Raw genomic sequence first — 14,407 nt, 5'->3', positions numbered from 1 at the left:
CTCTGCTTCTCAAAACACTATCTTTCAATCTCAGTTAAAACCCTTTATTCTTTATTATGCTTTTTCCCCACAATCTCATGTAAAAGTTTTCTCTGCGTCTTCCAAACTGTGGTAGCCCTCACTGGCTTACTACTGGGCTGGTATAAACTACCTTGTATTTCAGTATCTTTTTTTGACCTGGAGAAAAGGAAAATCAGGAGTATGAACCTTCACACATATAAATAATTACTTGTGGAACAGGGATTGGACTTAGTATGTATAGACTCTAGAATATGCTAAGCCAATGAAAAGAGCATAAGGCTTGATAGAAAAAAGAACTTTGAAAAAACCAGAGCTGCCAGAAAAGAGAATCCCTGTCTTACAGGCCAGAAGACTTTTGTCTCCTGTAAGTAAGAAGTATTTTTGGAATATTTTTAACAGATACCAGTTAAAGATGGTTCTGAGGGTGTAACTACATTAGCTCTTCCTTATAAATGCTCTAAGGAAACCATATAATATATTAATTAAACCATAGGCTTTGGACTCAGGCAAACTTGAATTTGAATTCTGGCTCTAATACTTATTTGCTACATGTTGTTGCACAAAATATTCAAATCCTACTAGGCCTGTCTCAACATCTATAAAATGAAGATAATACTTTCCTCTTGAGGTTGTCATTACAATTAAGTAAGGTAAGTTATGTAAAATGCATAGCTGTCTGGTATGCCTGCAGCTACTAATATTATTAATACACTTGTTCTCTAATTCTCAATGCTTCAGGTTCAGTGACTTACAGGTGCTGTATAAAATAAGTTCTCCAGGAGACTCTGGTCATACTGAGGGTCATTCAGCTCACTGCTGCAATACACATCACTCCCAGGAGATGGGGAATCTGGAGGAGAGCCTAGCCCATCCCACAAATTGCCTTGGGATAATTCAGCACTGCAGAGATAAGAAAACAAAGCAGAAGAATTTTAATAGAAGCTTCAGCTGAACTATTCTCTCTTTAGTGAAACTTTCTGAGGTTCTGAATGTGGAAGGAGATATGTTAAACAGAAGACTCACATTAAACAAAAGACTACTGAATAAATATTTCCCAATTATACTACCCCTCTTCTGGGATGCTAACAACCAGTATTCAAAAACACACTACTGACACTGATTGTGATCTCATTCATGTATTCAACAAACATTTATTGGTCACCTATTATGTGCTAGGTGCTGGAAGATACAGAGGTGGCTAAGCTAACACAATCTGTACTCTTGTATTATTTATAGTCTGATAGGGAGAAAAAAGGTATAATTCAATGAGTTAAATATTATATATTGATTTTGCGAAAAATTCACAGATACACCCACTTTCAATAAACAAAAATACGTGTATTTAGTACTAATTATGGTGATATTAGTTCTATATAGAACATAAAAAATGAATAAAACACAGTTTACAAACTAATAGGAAGATAAGCATACAAGTAACTATAAACTCAGAATTTTGAAGGAACAAATTCTCCTTTTTTTTTTTTTTTTGAAATCCCACACTGGTGGTTTTTTTTTTTTTTTTTTTTTTTTTTTTTTTTTTTTTTTTTTTTTTTTTTTTTTTTTTTTTTGAGGTGGAGTTTTGCTCTTGTTGCCCAGGCTGGAGTGCAATGGCATGATCTAGGCTCACTGCAACCTCTGCCTCCTGGGTTCAAGTGATTCTCCTGCCTTAGCCTCCCTAGTAGCTGGGATTGTAGGCACCCGCCACCATGCCCGGCTAATTTTTGTATTTTTAGAGATGCGGTTTCACCATGTTGGCCAGGCTAGTCTCTAACTCCTTAGGTGATCCACTCACCTTGGCCTCCCAAAGTGCTGGGATTACTGGTCCCTTTTTTGATAACAATTTTTACTTTCTAACTTTCTTTCAGGTCCTTGTATAAATTCCATATTTTCCCTCAAAGTTTAGGCTCCTTGAGGGCAAAGTATGCATATATTTCTGTTTCTCCTACAGTAATTAACATTTAATAAGCACCTGTTAGTGAATTTAATGATTTCTTAATGAACATGATGCCAGGTACTGTGATGCACATTTTATTTATTATTTCTTTCCACGTTGCTTCCTTTCAAGCTAGGTGCTACACTTTTTTCCTTAATTTCTCAAGAAAATAGTATATAATCACTACCTTCAAATTAGACAGTGTTCTCATATTATTTTGAACAAGCAGATAGTTAACATTCCCTTCTTCACCTTTCCTTAGGCTACAGCAGGGTTTCTCAATCTCAGCTCTGCTGACATGTTGGGTCAGACAATTCTTTATCTTTGGGACTGTCCTATGCATTTCAGATCCCTGGCCTCCACTTACCAGATGCCAGTAGCACGTTCCCAGTTGTGACAACTGAGAAATGTCTGCAGACACTGTAAATGTCTCATGGGGTTGGGGTGGGGAAGAATCACACCCTCCTTGAAAACCATCAATCTATAGTAACTCTCAAAGGTCAGAACAGCTTCCTAACTGCCATAATCCAACTAACAACTTCCCAGTCGACATGGCCTCTCTGCAGCTTCTGCAGCCCAGGAGTTTGAGACCTGCTTCTTTTTGAAACTCTACTTTTTATTCTTTTATATAACTGTATTATTTGCCACATATACTCTCCCCTTTGTATGCCCTTAAAGTTATGAAAATTTTTCCAGTTGCTTGTTATTCCCCACTTTGTATACCCTTAAAGTTATGAAGACTTTTCCAGTTTTTACTCTTTTTTGAAATTAATATTTCTTTGAATTTATTCACCTGTCTATGACATACTAAAAGGGCTAAAATTTGCCTGAGTTCCTTGGCCATAAAATAAGCCTATTCTCAGCACTATCCTCTTCTTTTTCTTCTTAGACATAATTTTAAATAAAAGAATACACATGCCTATTTTGAAAGTCAAATAGGACTACAAGGCTTATAATAAGAAACAGTAGCTGACTGACTCCTCAGAGGTGATCACTTTCAATTCCCTTGGATGCTTCTTCTGGTATTTACCTCCATATTTCTCTTTTCAAAAATTTTATTAGAGACATGGTATTGCTTTATTGCCCAGCCTGGAGGGCACTGGTGTGATCATAGCTCACTGAAGCCTCGAACTCCTGGGCTCAAGGGATCCTCCTGTCTCAGCCTCCCTAGTAGTAGCTAGTATTACAGGTGCACACCAATACACTCAGCTAATTAAAAATTTTTGTAGAGACTGGGCCTCATTATGTTGCCCAGGCTGGTCTTGAACTAAACGATCTGACATAGCCTCCCAAAATACTGGGATTACAGGTGTGAGCCCCCATGCCTGGCTTTACCTGTATATTTTGAAGTGACACATTAATATACTGTTATTTTCTGATTTTTCACTTTTCTGTATGATCTATGAACTTCCTATTATGAAAAATGAAGGACCCACTCTCTTACACCGTTACACTTGAACCACACATTTCCCTTTTACCCATCTTCTCTATTTAGTTATATTACAAATTTTTTGGTTAAATTAATTTTCAGGGTTAATATTATATCAGAGCCAAGTACAGTATAATTTATTGCACCTCTTTTCTTATATAACTAATTATCGCTGGTATAAATTAACTGCCTTAATTTTCATTTGCTTAGTTTTCTTTGACCCTATTACTACTTTATGAGTGAACTCTTCAAGAGAATTGAAAATTTCCTTCGAGAGAACTTAAAATTTGGTCAATATATGTTCCATTCCCCTCCACCTCTGCACTCCTTAGAAACATCCCTACTGAAGTCAGGGATGCCCCCATATGGACTGTTTGCTCGCTCTCTATGACATACACCCGAAATCTCCTTCTATCCCTCTTCTGTGTTGTAGCCCCTATTTCTTAGACTATATGTCTTACTCTTTCTTCCTAAAATAAATGTTCAGTAGAAGATATTTTCCTGTGGTTTTCTGAGGAATAGTGCAAGACAGGTAAACTTCTGAGACTATGGATAAAGTTATTTTTACTCTACCCTCACACTTGACTAATAGTTTGATTAGGAGTGGAATTTTAGGTTGAAAATAATTTTACTTCAGAAATCTTAAGACATTTCTGCACTGAATTCCAAGGAACTGGTAGAAAACCCGATGTCATTCCAATTCTTGATACCGTATATGTGACTTTTATTCTTTCTCCCTCTCTAGAAGCTTTTAATATGGTCTCTCAGTATTTTAAAATTTCATAATTATGTGTCTTGGTGTATCTTTTTTCATTTACTGCTCTGTGTTCTTGATCTTTTTTTTTTTCTTCCATAAACAGCTTTATTGAGATATAATTCACATACCATACAATCTTCCCATTTAAAGTGAGCAGTTTGGTCAGACACGGTGCTCACGCCTGTAATCCCAGCACTTTGGGAGGCTGAGGCCAGCGGAAGACTTGAGGTCAGGAGTTCAAGACCAGCCTGGCCAACACGGTGAAACCCCATCTCTACTAAAGATACAAAAAATTAGCTGGGCGTGGTGGCATGCACCTGCAATCCCAGCTACTCGGGAAGCTGAGGCAGGAGAATTGCTTGAACCCAGGAAGTGGAGGTTGCAGTTAGCTGAGGTTGCGTCGCTGCACTCCAGCCTGGGTGACAAAGCAAAACTCTGCCTCAAAAAAATAAAAATAAAAATAAAAAGACTAAATAAATAAAGTGAGCAATTCAATAGTTTTTAGTATGTTCATAAATGTGACCAACCACCACCACTCAATTTTAAAACATTTTCATCATCTCAAAAAGAAACTCTATAACCTTCAGCTATCACTACCCTACCCATCATCACTCCCAGCCCTAAGGAACTATTAATCTATTTTCTGTTTCTATAGATTTGCCTATTTGGACATTTCATCTAAATGAAATAAAAGTATATATATTTGTTTGTGACTGGCTTCTTTTTATCTGAGACAAGGTCTTGCTCTGCAACCCAGGTTGGAGTACAGTGTTGCAATCACAGCTTACTGCAGCCTCAACCTCCCACGCTCAATTGATCCTCCCACCTCAGCCTTCTGAATAGGCAGGACCACAGGTGTACGCCACCACACCAGGCTAATTTTTTACTTTTTGTAGAGACGGGGTCTCCCTATGTTGCCCAGGCTGGTCTCGAACTCCTGAGCTAAAGCGATTCTCCCAACTCGGCCTCCCAGATCACAGATGTGAGCTACCACACTGAGCCTGGCCTGGCTTCTTTCAATTAGCATGTTTTTAAGGTTCATCCATGCTGTAGCATGTAGCAGTACTTCACCTTGATGGCCAAAGGTGAAAACACTACTCTACTGTATGGATACTCCAGATTTCTTAATCCATTCATCAGTTGATAGACATTTAGGTTGTTTCAATTTTGGGGTTGCTTCCATTTTTTTTTTTTTGCATGTGGCTATCCAGTTGAATAATGCTGGTATGAACATTCATGTACACATTTTTACATAGATGTATGTTTTAATTTCCCTTGGGTATATAGCTAGGAGTTGAATTGCTGGGTCACATGGTAAATATTTGTTTAAAAATTTAATTGTTTTCTGTCATATGGTAAATCTATAGGTACGAGTTTGAGGAGCTGACAGACTATTTTCCAAAGTAGCTTCATCATTTTACATTCCTGCCAGCAGTGTACCAGGGTTTCAAATTCTCCACATCCTCATTAATGCATAGACTATTTGACTTTAGTGGGTGTGAAATAGTATCTCATTGTCTTGATTTCCTGATGACAAATGGTGTCAAGCATCTTTTCATGTGTATATTGGCTTTTTGGTTTTTTTTTTGAGATGGAGTCTCACTCTTTCACCCAGGCTGGAGTGCAGTGGCATGATCTCGGCTCACTGCAAGCTCTGCCTCCCGGGTTCATGCCATTCTCCTGCCTCAGCCTCCTTAGTAGCTAGGACTACAGGCGCCTGCCACCACACCTGGCTAATTCTTTTGTATTTTCAGTAGAGATGGGGTTTCACTGTGTTGGCCAGGATGGTCTCGATCTCCTGACCTTGTGATCTGCCTGCCTTGGCCTCCCAAAGTGCTGGGATTACAGGTGTGAGCCACCACGCGCAGCCATATTGGCTATCTTAATATATTTTTTGGAGAAATGTTTATTCAGATTCATTGCCCATATTTTTAATTGGATTGTTTGTTCCTTGATTATTAAGTCATATAAGTTATTTATATGTTCTAGACATAAGTCCTGTATCAGATGTAAGATCTGTAAATATTTTTTCCCTTTCTGTGGTATCTTCTCACTTTAATAGTGTCCTTTGAAGCACATACATTTTTAATTTTGATGGAATCCAATTTATGTATCTTTTCTTGTTTGTGCTTTTGGTGTCGTATCTAAGAATCATTTCCCAATTCAAGGTCACAGATTTACCTCCATGTTTTCTCTAAGTTTTATAGTTTTAGCTCTTCCATTTAGCTGCTTGATCCATTTTGAGTTAATTTTTGTATATGGTGTGAGATAAGGGTCCAACTTTTTTTTTTTTTTTTTTTTAGAAACAGGTCTCACTTTGTCACTGAAGCTGGAATGTGGTGGTGTAATCCTAGCTCATTGTATCCTTGAACTCCTGGGCTCAAGTAATCCTCCTGCCTCAGTCTCCTGAGTAGCTAGGACTACAGTCATGTGCCACCACACCTAGCTAATCTTTTTTATTTTTATTTTTTGTAGAGATGGGGGTTTCACTATGTAGCCCTGGCTGGTCTCAAACTCCTGGCCTCAAATGACCCTACTGCCTCAGCCTCCCAAAATGTTGGGATTACACCATGAGCCACCATGCCTGGTCCCAACTTCATTTTTTCTGCATGGGGCTATCCAGTTGTTCCAGCACCATTTGCTGAAAATACTATTTGTTCCCCCATTGATTGGTCTTCACAGCCTTGTCTAACTCATATTAGTTGACCACAGACAGATGGGTTTATTTCTAAACTGTCAATTCTATTCCATTGATTTATATGTCTATCCTTATGTCAGTATCACACTGACTTGATTACTGTTGTTCTGTAGTAAGCTTTAAAATTGGAAAGTGTGAGTCCTACTTTCTTTTTTTTCCCAAGATTGTTTTGGCTGTTCTGGGTCCCCTGCAATTTCTTATGATTTTAGAAACAGCTTGTCAATTTCCACAAAGAAGTCAGCTGGGATTCTGATATTGTGTTGAAAGATAAACATAGGATTTTTTCCATGTACTTAAATCCTCTTTATTTCAATAATGTTTAATAGTTTATATTTTATTTTTTATTTTTTTGAGACAAGATCTCACTCTGTCACCCAGACTGGAGTGTAGTAATCATGGCTCACTGTTGCTCAAGGGATTCTCCTGCCTCAGCTTGCCAAGTAGCTGGGACTACAGGCGTGTGCCATCATGACTGGCTGTTTTTCTGCATCTCTTGAGATAATCATGTGGTTTTTGTCTTTTATTCTATTGATATGGTGAGGCCGGGTGCGGTGGCTCACACCTGTAATCCCAGCTACTTAGGAGGCTAGGGCAGGAGAATCGCTTGAACCCAGGAGGCAGAGGTTGCAGTAAGCCGAGATCAAGCCATTACACTCTAGCCTGGGTGATACAGTTAGACTTGGTCTCAAAAAAAAAAAAAAAATCTTTCTATCTGTCTATCTCTCTCTCTTTATAGATACAGATATAGATAATGGTGGATCACACATATTGATTTTCAGGTGTCAAACTAACTCTCATTCCTGGAATAAATCCTGCTTGGTCATAGTATAAAATTATTTTTATATGTTGCTGGGTTCAGTTTGCAAGTATTTTCTGGAGTATGTTGTGTTGTTACTTCCCTGTAATAGAAATCTAAACTTCAAATCAAACTAATTGAAGGTTTTGTTTTTCTTTTTTTTTTTTCGAGATGGAGTCTTACTCTATCATCCAGGCTGGAGTGCAGTAGCATGATCTTGGCTCATTGCAACCTCTACCTCCAGGGTTCAAGCAATTCTCCTGCCTCAGCCTCCTGAGTAGCAGCACCACCACGCCTGGCTCATTTTTGTAATTTTAGTAGACAGGGTTTCACCCTGTTGGCCAGGCTGGTCTCAAACTCCTGAACTCAGGTGATCCACCCACCTTGGATTGAAAGTGCTGGGATTATAGGTGTGAGCTTTTGGAGCCTTTGAAACACATGTTCTCCCATAACCTTTAAAACTTCGGCACATATTGCTTTTAACCACTATGCCCTATTAACTTTCCAAGACATGAATGTAGACAGTATCTTGTATTCAAGAGACAATAAATAGATGAGTCTGGTTGGAGGGCACATGTTATTAATAATGTTAATATAAACAACTACCAACAGTAAAAATACTATGTGTCAGCCAGGCACTGTGGCTCATGCTTGTAATCCCAGCACTTTGGAAGGCTGAAGCGAGTGGATCACTTGAGGTCAAGAGTTCGAGACCAGCCTGGACAACACGGTGAAACCCCGTCGCTACTAAAAATACAAAAATTAGCCAAGAGTGGTGGTGCATGCTTGTAGAACCAGCTACTTGGGAGGCAGAGGCAGGATAATCGCTTGAACCCGGGAGAAGGAGGTTGCAGTGAGCCGAGATTGTACCACGGCACTCCAGCCTGGGCAACAGTGTGAGACTCTGTCTCAAAAAAACAAAAAACAAAAAAAACCCCTCAAAATATTATGTGTCAAGCATTGTGTTACTCCTCTATATACATCATTTTTAATCCTTACAACAATTTTGCAAAGTTAGGTACAATTCCAATTTTACCAATGCCTCTGAAGTTCAGAGATACCTGCTTAAGGCCACAAAGCTAATTAGAGATGAACCTTGAATTTTCACTTGTATCTGTTTAAAATCCATGCTCTTTTCATCATACCATGTTAACACTGGTATTGGGGAAAGAGCTGGGAGATAAGAATGGTAAGGTAGAACGGGATCATTCTGTAAGTAAAGCCAAAAGTAAAGGGCTAAAGTTTGGAGTTTTATTTAGTAGGCAATAGTGATAGTTTAAGGAATAGGGAAGGGCTTGGTTAGTCTAAGGACATGTTACTTTAGGAAGATGAATCTGATAACAATGCATACTATGAATTGGAGGAAGAGTTCAAAAGGAAGAAAGCCAGTTAATAGTGCTTACCTGCCTAATAGCAGCTGTATAGCTCTGGTATCAGCTTTTGTGTCATGTCTCCAAAATGTATTCTCAGTTGAAGGGAGGAGGTGATCTTCAATGTGGTCTTTAAACTGATTCCTAGAAAAGGCTCTGATTCTAAGGTGTGTAAAAATACTTTCTCACTGAGTGGCTAACAGACGGAAAAAATCTAAATCATAATCACTTCGTACATGCCGCTGGTCTGACTCAGAATATTTAACATACTTTAGACTTAACTGCCTTAAATAAAACTTTACACTTTGCAAAGCTCTTTCTTACAGTCGAATCCCATCTCATTTCTGTGAGGTAGGGAGAGAATATCCCCATTTTACATCCAAGGATACGAGTTCGGAAAGAGTAAAGAATTTACCCATTTACATATGCTGCAAGTACCAGTGCTAGGATAAGATTTTTAGTATCTTAACTCCTAGTGTAGGCTTCTTTCCCACCACATCAGGAATTATTCGATAAGCGTTTCCAAGATTATCCAGTCCATAACTTGACAAAAAACACAGGTTAACAACTATTAAGAAATGAATTGTGTAACTTACTGTGTTGATGCTCTAAGAGAATCTTCATTAATAGGAGGATGAACTTGGTCCAACAACATGCTGGTCTCTGGGCTTGATTTCATTGCAGAAATCACCATGGCATTACGCAGTTTATTGCCTTGTTCTAACAGAGCTGAAGAGGGTAAATGTAGAAAACAGAAAAATCCAAAATGCAGCAGAAACATTTGGAATATTCAGTGCATTTCCTTCTATCAGAGGACTCACCAGTGTGTACTGGAATAGTTTACTCATCTGCCTTCCCCATTAGCTTGAGAATTCCTTGAGGACATTTATGCAAAAGAGATGTTTACTGAGTTTCTACTGTGCACTGTTTTAGATGCTGGCATTATAACAATGAATGAAGTCTCCATTCCGGAGACTGACCTCTTGTGGGGGTTGTTATATCCATATACTGACTCTTCCAACTGGTGTTTGTACCTAATAAGGTTAGTAATGTTTATATATTGTTTTTGTATCCAGATACCAAATTCATACTTCTATGGATGAAGAAAAGAGTGCTAAAAAGCTTCCATGACTCATACAGCAGGTTAATGGAAAAGTCAGGATAAAACCTGACTTTTCCGACTTTCTGATAGGTAAAATTTATCCCATCCCTTGAGGGGTCCCACAACAATAGCAGCAACAGAAATCAGAGAATACACTTATTGCATGTTTACCACATGCGAGGCACTATTCTAAGTATTTTAACATGTATTACTCACTTAATCCTCCCAACAGTCCTCTGAGATATGTACTATGACTTCTTTTGTTTTCCAGATAAAAAATTGAGGCAGAGAGTAGGTAACCTGACCAAGTTGTACACGCAATACATCTATAACCAGATGATTCCACATCCTGTGCTTTTAACTGCTATACTATCTATGACCCTACTTAGTTCTTAGGCTTCTTTTTAAAAGCTGAGTACTAGCTGAGCACGGCAGCATGTGCCCATGGTCCCAGCTACTTGGGAGGCTGAGGCAGGAGGACTGCTTAAATCAGGAAGACTGCTTGAGTCTAGGAGTTTGAGGCGATAGTATGCTATGATCACACCTATGAATAGTCACGGTGTTCCAGCCTGGGCAACACAGTGAGACTCTGTTTCTAAATAAAAACAAATAAAATAAAAAAGCTCAGGCCCAATAGTATTGTTCCAACAGATACAGGAGGTATTATTATTTTCTTGAGGTTCCACAGGTGCTTAGAAAGTGTCCAACTCCTAGTCTAATTTTATAATTTCTAAAAATAAAGTATGATGGTTAGGCCAAGAAAAAAAACAAGTCAAATATATCCATAGTCTTATACATTATTTACATATGTTTAGAGACAGAGTCTTGCTCTGTTGCCCTAGCTGGAATGCAGTGGTACAATCAAGTTCACTATAGCCTCGAACTTCCAGGCTCAAGCAATCCTTCCACCTCAGCCTCCCAAGTAGCTAGGACTATAGGTGCATACCACCATGCCCGGCTTATTTTTTATTTTTTTGTACAGATGGTATCTTGCTATGTTGCCCAGGCTGGTCTTGAACTCTTGGCCTCAAGCTCTCCTCCTGTCCCGGCCTCCCAAAGTCCATAAACATCAAAACATCTAATATTTGTTACTATAAAGAGGTCAAAATATAGCTTAAAAACTTAAAAAAAATCCAAAATCTTAAATACCATATGTTCAATGTGTGATGTGGCAATACAACTAAACTAAAAAATAAAGATCACTCACTGTGATAGGCAGAATTCTAAGATGCTACCCCAAGATCCCCAGTGCCTCATATACTCATACCTTGTCCTAGTGATTCAAACACTTGTCTAGGTATTACCGTGAAAGGATTTTGCAGATGTAATTATTTAAAACTTTTTTTTTTTTTTTTTTTTTTTTTTTTTTAGGCAAGGTCTTACTCTGTTACCCAGGCTGGAGTGCATTGGCATGATCACGACTCACTGGAGCCTCGACCTCCCAGGCTCAAGTGATCCTCCCACCACAGCCTCCCAAAGTGCTGGGATTACAGGCATGAGCCAGCTTGCCTGGACTTGCAGATGTAATTAATGCTTACCTTAAGACAGGATGATTATCTTGGTAGGCAGAACCTAATCATATTAACCTTTTAAAGCAGATTTTTCTCTGGCTGGTTAAAGGATATGATAGTCAGAGATGTGAAGTATGAGAAGAATCTAATGTATCATTGCTATTTTGAAAATGGGGAAGAACAGGATCCTGCTGTGTAGTTAGTGTTTCATAAATACTAGCTGGTTGACTGATACAGCTTTGTACCCTCTTTTCTGGTATGTTATTAGTACATCAAAGACCAGAAAAATCATTAGGTTTATGTATTTGTTGTGTCCCTCACATGACCTCAACTCTATGCTTACTAAAGTGGCCCACTTAATCTTGTGGTTGGAAGAGACCTTTAAAGATCTTATCCAGTGCAACTGGAGGCCATTATCCTAGGTGAACTAAGTCAGGAACAGAAAACTAAATACTGCATGTTTTCACTTATAAATGGGAGCTAAAAACTGGGTACTTAGGGATGTAAAGATGGTAACAATAGAAACTGGGGACTACTAGAGGGGGAGGGAAGACGGGGACAAGGGTTGAAAAACTATTGGGTGCTATGCTCAGTACTGGGCGACAGGATAATTCATACCCCAATTCTCAGCATCACGCAATATACCCAGGAAAGAAACCTGCACATATACCTCCTGAATCTAAAATAAAATTGAAAAAAAAAAAAAAAAAAAAAAAAAAGATCTTATCCAGCTATGTACTTGATAATTTAACCCCATCTGTAAAAGTCACATCAGAAGGTTATCCAGCCCACACTTGACCATTTACAGTGATGTGGTCCCTCTCCCATTTGTGCACAAGTCAGACTACTAACTCAGACTAGAGTCGAAATCTACCTTGTTTTACCTTTAAATCCACAGATCCTAGTAACTCTTATTGAAGAGGTTGCACATTGACAGCCCATGGTTGTGCACGGCATATTTTGTTTGGCTTGAATAGCTGGCCAGCAAGGTCTTGATTTAAAAAGCAAAAGCAAAACAAAACAGGCCTAGGTAAACAATGAACCTAGAGGCATAGGACTTTGCCTTAAAGTCTGAGACAATAATAAATGAGAGCTGCCCCCTTTGATAGCACAGGAGCTGCCTAAGTCTGAGCTTGTGTTTTCATTTAAAAATGGGGATAATGCCTACCTCATGTGACTTTTGTAAGATTATATAAATAAAGCACTTGGCATAGTAGGTAGCACATAATTAGTGCTCAATAAGTGGTAGCTGTTTTCTCCAGGCTATCTCTTGCTGGTCTTTTTACCAGTCTGGTTACTCTCCTTAGAAGGAACACATCCCCTCTCCAGAACACATGGACACAGGGAGGGGAACATCACACACCGGGGCCTGTCAGGGGGTTGGGGGGCTAGGGGAGAGATAGCATTAGGAGAAATACCTAACGTAGGTGACGGGTTGATGGGTGCAGCAAACCACCATGGCATGTGTATACCTATGTAACAAAACTGCACATTCTGCACATGTACCCTAGAACTTAAAAGTATAATAAAAAAAAATAAAAGTTAAAAAAAAAAAGAAGGAACACATCTACTTTCCTTTAGATGTTTAATGCTACCTTCTTCTTTCTCTTTGCTTTTTTTTTTTTTTTTTTAGAGATGAGATCTTGCTACGTTGTCCAGGCTGGACTCGAACTCCTAGGCTCAAGTGATCCTCTTACCTCAGCCTCCTGAGTAGCTTAATGTTATCTTCTTAATAAGGTCTTCCTTTGCCAACCTATGTAAAACTAACATCCCCTTCTCTCACCTTCCTGGCTTCATATATCGCCATTGCCATGATCACCAAGTAACACACAATTATTTATTTAGTCTATCATTTGTCTTCCAATCAATATAAAATCCATATAGCAGGAGTTTATATATATATATATTTAACTACTGTAGCCCTGATACCTAGAAGAGCACCAGACATTTGGTAGTGCTGAATAGATAACTGCTTATTGAGTCAACAAATATCTTTCCTAAAGTCTAGTGCTTGGGTCTACACAAGTGAGCTGACAAGTGCTGAGTACATTGGGTCAATTTTCCTTCTTGTTAACGCAGTCTTTGCATTAAAGACTAACATTAATAGTTTATAATCTTGGAGTATATATATATTTTTTATTTTTAGAATGTATATATATATTTTTTTCTTTTTTCTCTTTTTGAGACAGAGTTTTGCTCTGTTGCCCAGGCTTTGCAGTGGTACAATCTTGGATCACTGCAACCTCTGCCTCCTGGGTTCAAGCGATTCTCCAGCCTCAGCCTCCTGATTAGTTGGGACTACAGGCGCCTACCACCACACCCGGCTAATTTTTGTATTTTTAGTAGAGACAGGGTTTCACCATGTTGGCCAGGCTAGTTTCAAACTCCTGACCTCAAGAGATCTGCCCGCCTCAGCCTCCCAAAGTGTTGGGATTACAGGCGTGAGCCACCGTGCCTGGCCCGTATATTTTTTAAAGTAGGGAATCTAAGACATTTCAGTTGAAAAACTATAAACAAAATTGTTTTTGTTCTTTTACAAAATGTCCTTAAGAATGTAAATTATGTACCCAAATAGTTATTTAAAAGACTTTTCTGATGCTACAGATATTTTAATTTTGGAAATTTTACTTGTAGGGATGTAGACAAATTCCTGTGATGATCCTGAGGTCAAAGAGATACATGGTTGACCATTACAGTGTAATGTAAGTCAATTGCTTTTATTATACCACTCCTTAACATGAGGGTAATCTAATTCTGTCCCTGTTTGCTTTTTTATTTCTGTCTAAGCCC

The 14,407-nt window shown here is 38.6% G+C and overlaps 1 protein-coding gene across 5 annotated transcripts in view; it reads right to left on the bottom strand.

Moving 5' to 3' along the window:
- Nucleotides 1-14,407, bottom strand: part of C2CD3 (C2 domain containing 3 centriole elongation regulator) — a 165,879-nt gene that overhangs the window by 112,757 nt on the left and 38,715 nt on the right. For 4 of the 5 annotated variants that reach the window (XM_030829768.1, XM_030794500.1, XM_030794498.1 and 1 more), the window contains 3 exons: nt 9,601-9,733; nt 9,038-9,166; nt 774-921 (listed from right to left, as the gene is read on the bottom strand). In XM_030829768.1, the coding sequence (XP_030685628.1) occupies nt 774-921; nt 9,038-9,166; nt 9,601-9,733 (410 nt within the window). The remainder of the gene's footprint in view (nt 1-773; nt 922-9,037; nt 9,167-9,600; nt 9,734-14,407) is intronic. The other variant, XM_030829769.1, reaches the window with a different exon arrangement.

This window comes from Nomascus leucogenys, chromosome 15 (genome assembly GCF_006542625.1).
Source record: "Nomascus leucogenys isolate Asia chromosome 15, Asia_NLE_v1, whole genome shotgun sequence".
Classification (NCBI taxonomy): domain Eukaryota; kingdom Metazoa; phylum Chordata; class Mammalia; order Primates; family Hylobatidae; genus Nomascus; species Nomascus leucogenys.
This window is presented reverse-complemented; position numbering and strand designations above follow the sequence as displayed.